This window comes from Hemitrygon akajei, chromosome 5, assembly GCF_048418815.1.
Source record: "Hemitrygon akajei chromosome 5, sHemAka1.3, whole genome shotgun sequence".
Lineage (NCBI taxonomy): Eukaryota > Metazoa > Chordata > Chondrichthyes > Myliobatiformes > Dasyatidae > Hemitrygon > Hemitrygon akajei.
The window spans coordinates 41,324,312-41,336,468 of record NC_133128.1 but is presented as its reverse complement, the minus strand read 5'-3'; the positions used below and the strand labels follow the sequence as shown (position 1 = coordinate 41,336,468).

General features: G+C 40.8%; 1 protein-coding gene across 2 annotated transcripts in view; it reads left to right on the top strand.

The window, feature by feature from the left end:
• Positions 1–1,805: 1,805 nt before the first annotated feature.
• The window catches only part of LOC140727679 (cell surface A33 antigen-like), a 28,741-nt gene continuing 18,389 nt past the window's right edge, over positions 1,806–12,157 (top strand). The window contains exons 1-2 of one of the 2 annotated variants that reach the window (XM_073045322.1): positions 1,806–1,986; positions 7,657–7,823. In XM_073045322.1, the coding sequence (XP_072901423.1) occupies positions 1,953–1,986; positions 7,657–7,823 (201 nt within the window). In that variant the 5' untranslated portion in view covers positions 1,806–1,952. Of the gene's footprint in view, positions 1,987–7,437; positions 7,544–7,656; positions 7,824–12,157 lie in introns of those variants that run through there. The other variant, XM_073045323.1, reaches the window with a different exon arrangement.

Sequence of the window (12,157 nt, the reverse complement as noted above, 5' to 3'; positions counted from 1 at the left end):
TATTTAGCCCTCCAGCTGCTAATCTAAGAACTCAGGAAGCAGCTGCAATCTGATTGGTGAGCTTTTGAGTATATGTCCCACAGAAATAATTTTCACTACTAAGCAATCCTCTCAGTTAAGTGTCTCTAATGTTAACAGTCTTTAAAACCTCTTAAAAATAAATATTCTGGAATGCTGCAGTAAATTGGCCCTGAATTGTCAACATTAAAGAACAGTTGAAAAAAAAAGTTACTGATAGAGGAAGTTTGGTGTTGGTCTCTGCACAGTACGTAGGGTAGTGGTTTTGCAGTTTAACATTAGTTCCATCCTCAGACAGATCTCTTAAAAGGGCAATCAGAAAATGCTGGAAATATTCAGCGTGTCACGAGGCATTTCGGGGAAGGGGACGATATCACAGTCCACAGTTTTTCATTAGAACCGGAAGGAGTTAGAGGTGTGAACAGACAGGAATGTGAGGGGAAAGGACCACGAACAATCCTGATGAAGGAAACGTCGACTGCCTATTCCGTTCCACAGGCGCCGCTTGGCCGCTGAGTTGCCCCTGCACTTTGTGTGTGGTGCCTAGGGCAAAAGGAGTTAGGTTTTTCCTGGGGAGGGAAGAGCAGAACATGAGTGAGGACCTTCCTAGAAGGGAAAAGTCAGATTGAAACTGAAGACACTTCCAAAGGCAAAATACTAACTCTGCTAGAAATAAAAAAATAACAGAAAATGCCGAAGACACGCAGTAGGAACTATGTAGAAAAAGTTAGTATTTCAAATAAAAAACTTTTTGCGTCAGAGTTTGTAGAAGTTAGATATGCAGGTGACATCCAATCACAAACAAGAGAGAATCTGCAGGTGCTGGAGATCCAAGCAACACACCCACAAGATGCTGGAGGAACTCAGCAGGCCAGGCAGAATGAGGTTTATTGTCACCGGCATGTGACGTGAAATTTGTGGCAGCACCAGTTCGATGCAATACATAATCTAGCAGAGAGAGAAAAATAATAAATAAAATAAGGCATTATAATTATAAATAAACAAGTAAATCAATTACGTATATTGAATAGATTTAAAATACGTGAAAAACAGAAATACTGTCTATTAAAAAAAGTGAGGCAGAGTCCATTTAATGACCTTCAATGACCATTTAGGAATCGGACGGCAGAGGGGAAGAAGCTGTTCCTGAATCACTGAGTGTGTGCCTTCGGGCTTCTGTACCTACTACCTGATGGTAACAGTGAGAAAAGGACATTCCCTGGTTGCTGGAGGTCCTTAATAATGCTCACTGCCTTTCTGAGACACCGCTGGCTCCCTAAAGATGTCCTGGGTACTTTGTAGGCTAGTGCCCAAGATGGAGCTGATTAGATTTACAACCACCAGCGTGGAAAAGAGTACAGTCGACGTTTTGAGCCTAGATCCTTAAACAGGACCCTGCTGAGTTCCTCTAGCATTTTGTATGTCTTGCCAAGACAACATCCCATGGGGAAATTGTGGCAATTACGCCAATATTAAAAGATAGCCCTTACCAATCCCTAGAGCGAGGTCTGGGCTTGCTACTTTACAGGTGGGCACCGATCCTTCCCGCGCATCTAACCAAATGAAAATATTTTCCTGCTTTATTTGTTTACTAATGCATTTATATAAACCTCAGAGCTCACACCACCAAAACCAAAACATTTCCGTTTATTTTCAATTCTTGATAGATGAGAGTTGTGACTCCAACAGTGGTTATAGTAAAAACCATACAGAAAGCAACCGTGTTTGCCTCTGCGCCATTGAGCCCAATCACAGTGCAGGAGGGTTGAGGTGCTCCTGTGATTCACACGTACTCTGTCTTCCGGGGAAAACTACCTGGAGCGGCGCCCTGCACCGGCGCAAGGTTATCTGACAAACGGCGCAGGTTCACGTTCGCCTTTGGAAAGGTCGCTTTTTAAACATATCACTTTGGATCCCAACGAGTCGATTGAAGAATGCTAGTTGCAGTTGTCCTATCGTTGGTGTCTGGTAAGTTGTGGCTAACGCAGCTGGGACAATCGCTGGTGGACACACCTCACACGTCGATACCTGAAAGCCGACTCTCCGGTAGCGTGAACCGCATTTCTTCGTTACGCGGCACAGTTACCAATGCACTCCCAACTTTTTTTTAACCACTTTGTCGGATGTGAGTTTCTCCCCTTCGCGTCCCGCAATTTAAAAAATGATCCTTTATTTTACTTCCACACAATATTTGGCCTACTCGACGACTCTACTTCCTCCTTCGGCAAGCTGCCGATGTGTAATTCTTCCCTGGAGCACATCTGATATGTGTGTGGGTGTGAGAGAGAGAGAGAGGGTGTGTGTTCATCTGCACCAAGACTTACATTTATCTAGAATCAGGAGATCGCGCACCATGAAAGATCTGATTTTGCTACATTGGTTGGAATGACACTATTGCGGACGCTTTAAAAATGAACTACAAAAAAGGTTTCGTTTTTAATGCCATAGTTTAAGATAACATTTCGTTGACATTCTCCCTGCGCTCCAGTGCGACCCAAATCTAATTAGAGAGCTGTAGGAGAAGTTCATCAGGTTATAGAGAACATTCCAAGTGGCAAGACGCTGTACCATATTTATATCAATTTCTAACCACTCAGTCCCGTCTCACAAACCCGGCTTCTTAACTTCATAGAAGCTTAGAAAGTTAGGGGTGATATAATCAGCTAGTATGGGAGCAGTTGGAAGGTTGGAAAGTCTACGATTAATAAAAACAAATTAAGTTGGATATTTCAGATGGGAACTTGGTTCAGTCTACGCAGGTCAGTGTTACCTAGATTGGAATGCTGTGCACGAATGCCTTTAATGCTTGGAAGCTGATTTTGGTTAAGTGATGTTAGCAAAAGTGGGTATGTGGAGTGGGCTCAGCCCTTATCTCTCTGGAACAGAACAGGCTTGAGCGGCTAAGCTGCTTAGTTCTCTTCCTGTTTTTATTTCTGCTGTATTTGGTAATGTTCTGTCCTTATATTTACTAAACATTCTACTGTTCTCCAGGCACTTGAAAGGTCATTGCCTTCGAAAATTCTTGCATTTAATTAACTCAGATTGTATTCAATTTGACATCTGAATAATTTTCCTCATGTAAGTTGTGCGTTTTGTAGTACCCGTAAATCCGAGGAAGGCCCTGCCCGCTTAAGTGTTCTGTGTGTGTTGTACCGGGAGTCAGAGAGAACCCGGCAGGCAGATGCCGCCGCTGTCACCCTTCCGCCACCACGACCCCAAATATCTGCATCGATCTTGACCAATTTGTTTGAAGAAGCGAGTGTAGGTAAAAGCAACAAACAATCTGCGGGAGGAACTCGGGGGTCGAGCAGCGTCTGTGGAGGGAAGGAAATTCCACGTTTTGGATCGAAACGCCACATCAGTTTCTCTAATATTGTTTGTTACACCGGACTCTAGCTACTGCAATCTACATTATAGGCAAACGGCTTCTGAAATTTCCCTCATGTTTTAAACCAACACACAGCTTTTATAATAGTTTCTTATTCAACTTTTTGCAATTGTATTTAAATTATCTTGAATTGTTAAATACATCAGGTCATCGGAGACATTTAGTAGCAGTTCAAAAGCCTTTGCCTTTCTTCATTTACCACAGCACTTCGTGGGATGGACGTGGAATTTGATTGGACTCTGCAGAATGCACGTCCAAGAGTAGTTCCCAATAACTTTAAAATTCTTATTTAAATAAATGTGACAGTCTGGATCAAACGCTAACGGACCTTTCCTTTGAAAGGAAATGTTTGGGTAAATGCTTCCCATTTATTTTCATTCTTGTCTCCTACTCTTGAATTGTGTAAAAGCTCAATTCTTGACCACAGTTATCATTAGAAGAAACAAGCTTTCATAAATTAAAATCATCTATTTCCTTAATTGGCTGAGAATTAATCAAAAACAAGAGATAATCCGCAGATGCTGGAAATCCAAGCAACACACACACAATGCTGGAGGAACTCAGCAGGCTCATAAGAGTACAACCTAGGTTTAAGGCAGAGACCCTTCAGGAGTCCCACTGAAAGGTCTCGGCCTTAAGTCTGGACTGTACGATTGCCTCAATCAGCAAGAGTACAGCGTGTGTGTTACAAGAATTAAAATTTTTAATTATTTAATAATTCAAAGGCTTGATGGTTGAGCTACATAGATCATTAACATGGTTTATAAAGTCAGTAACTGCCTTTTTAATCCATCTTGTTCACAAAAAAATTGAGAAAAAAGAACACAGAACCTGCAAGTAAAATAACAATAACACTTGCACTTAAATGGCATCTTTCACCACCACAATATGCCCTAAAATTAGATGGTCAAACACTATTGTGATTGTTTTATCATAGGGGCATACTATAAGGCTGTTTTCTTTAACCAAGATCCCATGAAGAACAAAGGGATAAATGATTAACTAATCAGATTTTTTTTGGTGTCCATGGATGGACATTAGAAGAATAATCCTGTCTTTCTTCACAAAAAATTAAAGGATTGTGTCTTTTCTCTTTGCATGGGTGGACGGTCTTTGATTAATGTTCCAAGACAAGGATAACTATAGTGCAATTGCAGAACTCCTACAGTTCTTCACTGTTTTCTTATTGTTGTTCTGACTCGGACAATTCACTGTCAATTAGAGGAGTATATGATGTTAGAAACTGGGTGTGACTGATACCCGTGGAAAGATTATGTAATTGCATTTTGTAAGATACAAACAAACCTTATTACTAGAATTCTATTTCAAGAAATGTGGAACATGGCATTAAAATGCAACTTTGTTTATCATCAGTTTGTCAACATTGGTGTGTTTTTTTATGGTTTGCAAGTAAGATTTTACAATAATCAAAAATGATACAGTACAGTGAAAAGTTATTCATAGAATTGTTATGAAAAAGAGGGAGGACATTTGGTAACACTGACTCATTGGAGCTAACACATGAGATAAATGATTGGTCTTTGAAGTCTTTGAGTAAAAACATTTCTCTTAATCAGCCATGATCCTGTCCTTGTCCTTTCAAATCTCTCACAAACTTATTTACTCCAAGAATAATTGATTGTGCATGGGTTCACTCTTTTGTAAGAACTGTCCATTTTTCCTTGTCCCTTGCTCATTCTCCAAAGTCATCTTTAAATAATTCCTCCAGGTTTTTCTCAATTTCCCTTTTGAAAGTTGTTAATGACTCACTTGTATCAGTCTGTTGGTAAGAGTTTTCCTCTATCACAGCTCACTAACTGAAGCACTCGATGTAAATATTAATAGTTTTAAAAACCATTTCCAAATCTCCCATTTAATTTTCTCTTTAAAAGAATACAATCCAAATTTTTTTCAGTTACCAGGTCTTGTTGGGACAAATACTTTAAGAGAAAGGATGTTTGGGGACCTTCAGCCAGCTTCATGTACTTTAACACGAGGTCCTCCTGACGAAGGGTCTGGGCCTGAAACATTGACTCTTCATTCCCCTCCATAGATGCTGCTGGTGCTGCTGAGTTCCTCCAGCGCTTTGTGTATGTTACTCTGTTCATGTACTTCAATTTTCTTGACCTCAATCGATTTGTGAATTGGAGAACTGAACCCTTTTATTAAACCGATTGAGGCATTCAGCAGGAACAATGAGTGGTGATAATCTGAGTGATGTATTTTGGGAGGTGGGATGGTGGGAAATAAAATAAAGTTGTGTTGTCTCAATGATGATTAAATATCACAGAAAAAAAGCAAAAAAAAGCTGATATTCATAAAAGGAATCACCCTCAAATGCTGACTATTAAGTACAATGCGAGAAAGTCATTTAATAAGCATAACAATGATAATTTCTTTAAAAAATTCATTGTATTGATTAAAGGTATTGTGTTTTTATTTTGGTAGTGGGTAGGTGGAGGGCAGGGAAATGTTTTGTACAAACACAGGTCATGCTAAATTCTATGCTTTTGAGAGGGCATTGCTGATGACTTCATAAAATGTCCTCTTGCTTGATCATAAAGTATCACTGCTCACATTTCTTTGGCCAAAGAAGAAAGCGTTTATTGCATGGTAAAGGGACCTTCACCATGAGCTGCTTTCCAATGTTCCAATGCATACAAACCAGGGTCAGTTAGCTGCAATTTACATTACAGGTTATTAAAATAAAATATTAATTCTGAGAATGTGCAATACTTTAAATTAAATAAACTTTGAAACCGATCTATTCTTGTGATTTTTTTTTCAGATCTTGCTAACAGTGAGAGCATGTTTAAAAGGTTTATGGCACCAAAACTGTTTACATCAAATCATCTTCTGATATCAAAATAAACCCTTGCATCAAGTTAACAGTCAGAAGCAGTATAGCTCCTTATGTGATTCCAGTGTCTTATTTCTTTATGGAGTCAACCTAAATAAATTTTTTACAGAAATCAGTTAGTTTTGCCTCTTGGTCTTCCTTGAGATTTTCTGAATTTGCTCTTTTTACTATTTGCTTTCTTTACCAGCTTTTTATGTGATAACTGCTTCCCAGGATAAGAACGACATCCATATTTCCTTACAACATAAGCCGTTCAATGTGACATAAAACTTGCCTTATCCATTCAAGATTTTCCTTGAGTCACAGAAATTTAGCCCAGTCGAGAGTAGTCTTTCATTTGAAGTGTTAGGATTTTGTGTCTTTGAGACCTGCTGTCTGTCGGGGCAGGGAAGATGGAATCAACCAGGTTTCTAATTCTGCTCATCTTTCATGACCCCTACATTGATGCAGAAAGAAGAGAGTTTCAAACAAAAGCTACCATTCAGTTCAGTCACTGCTCACAAAGAATTGCCTTTTGGATTAGATACCATCACCACTGAAATCTCTGCCCAGCAATGTAAGAAGTGATGCCTTTGAGCAGAGGGATGGGAATTGCAATGCAAAAAAAACCCCAGATTTTATTGTTTATTTGAAATTCTGAGTCTAAGAAGAAAGCAGAGAATGTCAGGCAATTTGCCTTTGTAAAAAAAAAGAAATATGTGAGGAATTTCAATGCAATTTTATTTAATTGTCACATTAAAGGCACCAAATGTTCTTTGCAGACTGTGTTTTCATTTACTCTTTAAAAACAAAAATATTCTCTTAGTGACAAGTAGAGCTGGCGGGCACAATCACCTCTGCTTGGTATCGTTCGCTGGACTGAGCTTGTGTTAGAATAAAGAAACAGGCAGTAAATATCCTTTAAAGCCAGGTTTAAGCTAGACATTCATTCTAATTAGCAGCTAATCTGAATGGCTACCACTGCAAAAACCTAGTCACTGGATTAATCATTGCCTAAAATCCTCTTTATGGCTCTTGCTCTTTCATTTTGCACACTTCATCATCTTGGGGCCACTTCCACTTCACAAGCCATTGGTGCAATGACAAAAATCACACCACGTCTTTCAACTCTCCAACTCCACTGAAATTCCTTTATTTTCACTCGGCTGGAGAAAGTCTCGCATTTCAGATGCAATTGTTTTTCAAAGGAGTTGCATTTCTCACGGAGAGAAGCCCTCATTCTTCTTGCTACATGAAAATCAGCATTAATGGAAGCCGTTTTTAATCAGAATTGTGCTGTGGGTGTTCTGTGTGAACTGGAGATGATTTGGAAAAATGGCAGATGTTGTTTACAGATTCAGTTTGCCTAAAAAACGTTTGCTAAGATTTTTATTCTTCTTTTAATTTACAGTGTTGCCAACCTTGAATGCAATGACAGTTCGTGTTTCGCAGACTCAAATAGAAATTGCTGAAGGTGATGATTTAAATTTAGAATGCAAGTATACAAGCACAACAACAAGGAAAGACAATCTTAACATTGAATGGATTCGACTTGAAGAAGCACCAAACGAGGGATTGGTAAGCATGTCTTAAGTCGTTTTTGTGATTAATTACTCACGAAAATGGTAATTATTACCTCCATTTAAAGGAATTGGCAACAGCTTATTTCATCACTTAGTGAATCTGTGGTGGGTCTGTAGCCTAACTTGTATACCCAGCCCATGTCTTATTTTTCAGCAATGTTCCCTCTAAAGTATGTGTACACACACATCTTTTGGTAATAGTGCACAAAGGAATTTAAACTGCGCGCAAAAGGTTGTCAATCTACTTCGTTGGCCTGTTAAGTATATTTCATGATTGTACACAATCACATTTCCTTTTCCGGTTTCTGATGCGGACAATGTGGAGTTTGTGGTGATCTGTCTGCAGATTGAAGAACTGGCTTATTTATACTGTTTTTATTGAAGAAATTATTCACTGTGCACATACTGTTGTCACTGGGCAAAAAATTGCACAACGCAAGACTTTTGGGCACACTGGCCATTACAAATTTGAGGGAACATTGTTTTTCAAATATCTTCACATCTTAAAATTTTAACATGTTTATTGCACCATCAAAGGGGCATTCAGTCAACATCAGCTCCAGTCCAAGCAGCTCCATCAGTCTCACTCCCCCTCTTATTTTACCGTAACCCTGTAAATTATCTTCTCTATCAGCTCCCCATTGATCTTCAATTCAGAAATCGATAACTTATAAATTCCAGGGGATAAAGCACTGTCTTAGGTAACCACACCTTGTAATTTAATAGAGAGTCCAGGTCTCGTATTGGTAAGTCATGCTGACAAGTAGAGTGAGGACATTACATGGCTGTAGAGCACAGTGTTATTCACAGTACTCCAAGTGGTCTAACCAGGGTTTAGTGTAAATGTGGCTTAACTGGTAGCTCTTGACCTCCCATTCTCCATATAGCAGCATTCTAACATTTTAGTGATGTTCTGCACCTGTCCATGCCTTTTAATCATCTATATTTATGGAGGCATAACTCTGGAACAACTGCTTTTAGAATATTTACCATTTAGAAAATACTGTTCATTTTAGGTTTGAAGAAGGTTACCTGACAAAATATTAGGCTGAAATGTCGGTGCAAAATTCAGGTAGAAATGGGTAATCTGCCTAACAGTAGCAGCTCGTAGGGCAGGTCTTCCCAATCTGTGGTCCACGGACCCCTTGCTTAGTGGTTGGGAAACAGTCCTCGCTGGGCCTCAACACCTCCCTCTGCAACTGGACCCTGGACTTCTTAACAGAAAGGCCACAGTCAGTCGTGTGGGCAGCAAGTTCTCTAATCTCATTACCCTGAGCACTGGCTGTGTGCTCAGCTCGCTGCTGTTCATATTGCTGACGTATGCCTGTGTCACAGGAATGAACTCAAATTGTGTTGTCAAGTTTGCTGACGACACAACAGTAGTTGGCTTCACCAACAACAATGATGAGTCGGAGTCCAGAGAGGAAGTGGAGTGGCTGGTGTGAGAACAGCCTCAGCCTGAACATGGAGAAGACGAAGAAAATCATTGTGGACTTCAGGCAGGTGCAGATGAACCATCCTCCTCTGTGAGTACATGGCTCCTCCTTAGAGGGAGTTTAAGCGCAACAAGTTCCTGGGAGTTCACATCATGGATGACCTCACCTGGTCCCTTAATATCACCTCCCTGAACAAGAAGAAACATCAACGTCTCCACTTTTAAGGAGGTTCTGGAAAGTGAGGCCTTCCCCCCATTTTAAATGCATTTTATCCTGAGAAGTTGCACCTCCATCTGGTATGGGAGTAGATGAGCATCAGGCTGAAAGTCCCTACAAAGGACTGTGAGAGCGGCTGTGAGGACCAAAGAGTCCAACAGGGACATTCATCAGGAGCACTGCAAACTCAGGGCCCGTAGTATTATCGAGGATCTTACCCATCCACCCAGCATCCTCTCTACCATCAGGCAGAGACTGCAATCCATAAAAACAACAATGGTCAGGATAAGAAATAGTTTCTTCCCTCAGGCCATGAGGTTTCTGAACTCCCTGCTGCTTTGCATTCAAAGTGTTACTGGTTAATCTGCTCTGTACCTTACAATATTTAATTTATGCACTTTACTTATTTATGTGTAAACCATCTATAGATTTCGTCCTTAATTTTACAAGTTATTGTGTATTATGCATACTGCAGTGCTCTACACCCTGGTTTGGAGAAACGTTGTCTCATTCGTCAGTATACATGACATAGTTAAATGACTTGACTTCATATTGGTCCATGGCATAAAAAAGGTTGGGAACATGTGTCATAGAGCTATCATTGGAATCCACTCAAAAACCCACTTGTTAGTAGCTTCTATTGGCTGCATGAAAATATATCAGGCAGCTGCCCAGGTGGGCTCATTCCCTGCTCCCCATCTCTGTTGTTGAACTCACCTTCCAATTCCATGCATTGAGAATTAATAGCAATTAATGCAATGTCAGCAAACCAATGTAATTGAGGGCAACAAGTTACCCCAGCACCCTTTTCACCCCCTCCCCCATCCTGGTTTCATCTACCTACAACCCACATGCTCCACACACTGACTCCTCTCCCCCATCTTGCTCCATCTGCTAATCTCTTTCCTGAACGTTCCCATTATCACATTGCTTACTTATCAGATTCCAGCACTTGTATCCTCTGTGTCCCCCTCTTCTCCTGGTTCTAGTTGCCTATCTTCTTTCCTCGGCCCACCTGTTATCTACTGGTCCCTGTCTGACCCACCCCCTATCCTTTTCATGTGCTATCTTCCCTCTCCACTCTCAGTCCCGATGTAGGGTCTCAGCATGAAACATTTCCTGGTGGGCAACCATTTTAATTCCTATCCCTCTTCGTGTTCCGACATGTCGGTCTATGGCATCCTCTTCTGCCACAATGAGGCCGCTCTCGGGGTGGAAGCACATCTCAAGTTCAGTCTAGGTAGCCTCCAACCTAATGGCACAAACATTGATTTGTCATTCCAGTAATTTATTTCCCCCCCTTCCCTCTTCTTCTATTCCCCACTCTGGCCTCACACCTCTTCTCCTCACTGCCTGTCACCTCCCCCACTGCCCCTCTTCTCTTCCCTTTCTCCCCTGGTCTACTCTCCTCTCCTATCAGATTCCTCCTTTTCCAGCCTTTTGCTTTTTCCACCTATCAGCTCCCAGCTTGTTACTTCATCTCCCTTCCCTCACCCATCTGGCATCTTCTATCACCTTGTCCTCCTTACCCTCCCCCACCTTTTTATTCTGGTACCTTCCCCTTCCTTTCCAGTTCTGATGAAGGGTCTCAGCCTGAAAAGACGCTGCCCGACCTGCTGAGTTCCTGCAGCATTTTTTGTGCATGTTGCTTTGGATTTCCAGCATCTGCAGAATCTCTTGTGTTTCTGAAACACTGTCAATTCCTTTCCCTCTACAGGAGAGTTTCTAGGGCTGTTTAATTTTTTGCTCCAGATAACAGCACCTACAGTCTCTCGTGACTTCCAGATTTTTCTTTGAATTAACCATTATTCTAACTACTCAACTCAAACTCTAATTCAAATGCCCTTCACCCTAGGTTATAGTCAGTTTATTTTCCCGACTAAGTCTAGGAAGGCACAAGGTTTCACTACAAGCATGGACAACAGAAGTCGGACTATGTTGTAATACAGTACTGTGTAAAAGTCCAGGCACCCTAGATTCTTTATGGCCTCCACAGAGCCCTGTTCTCAACAGCATCGAGGCTGTCTGGGATTATCTGGAGAGACAGATGCAAGCGATACAGCCAAAACATGCAGAAGAACTGTGGCAAGTTCTCCAAGATGCTTGGAATAACCTAACAGCCGAGTCTTATAAAAAGGCACGAGAAAATGTACCGAAGAGAATTGATGCAGTTTTAAAAGCAAAGGGTGGTGACACCAAATATTGATCTTCGGTTTTTATTACTGTTTACTGTTCTGTAAAGTAATTTTTTGATATTTAGAAACTTTTCATTTCATTATTATTGAAAGCATCTTCGTTTTACAGAACTTTTTCCACATGTGCCTGGGACTTCTGCACAGTACTGTATGCATCTATGCATTCCATATGCAAACAAGAAGTGCACTAAATTACAATGGATGCCACATTAGAGCATTGAAATGCATTCACTTACCATTTACAAATACAACAATAATACAAGTCATGGTTAACTCTGGTGGTCTGTGGTGTATGTGCATGGTAGGTTCTGAGCATATGGTTTGAGGAAGTTATGTTCATCTGCCCTCATACCCTTGCCCCACTGTCAATCCTTGGTTCACACTCTGATCCTCGTAGCTCCATGCCTCCTACTGTCCATGGACTCATCAGTTTTTACAGGAGGCAGACAGCAGAATGATAATCCCTGCACCACAGAACTCAA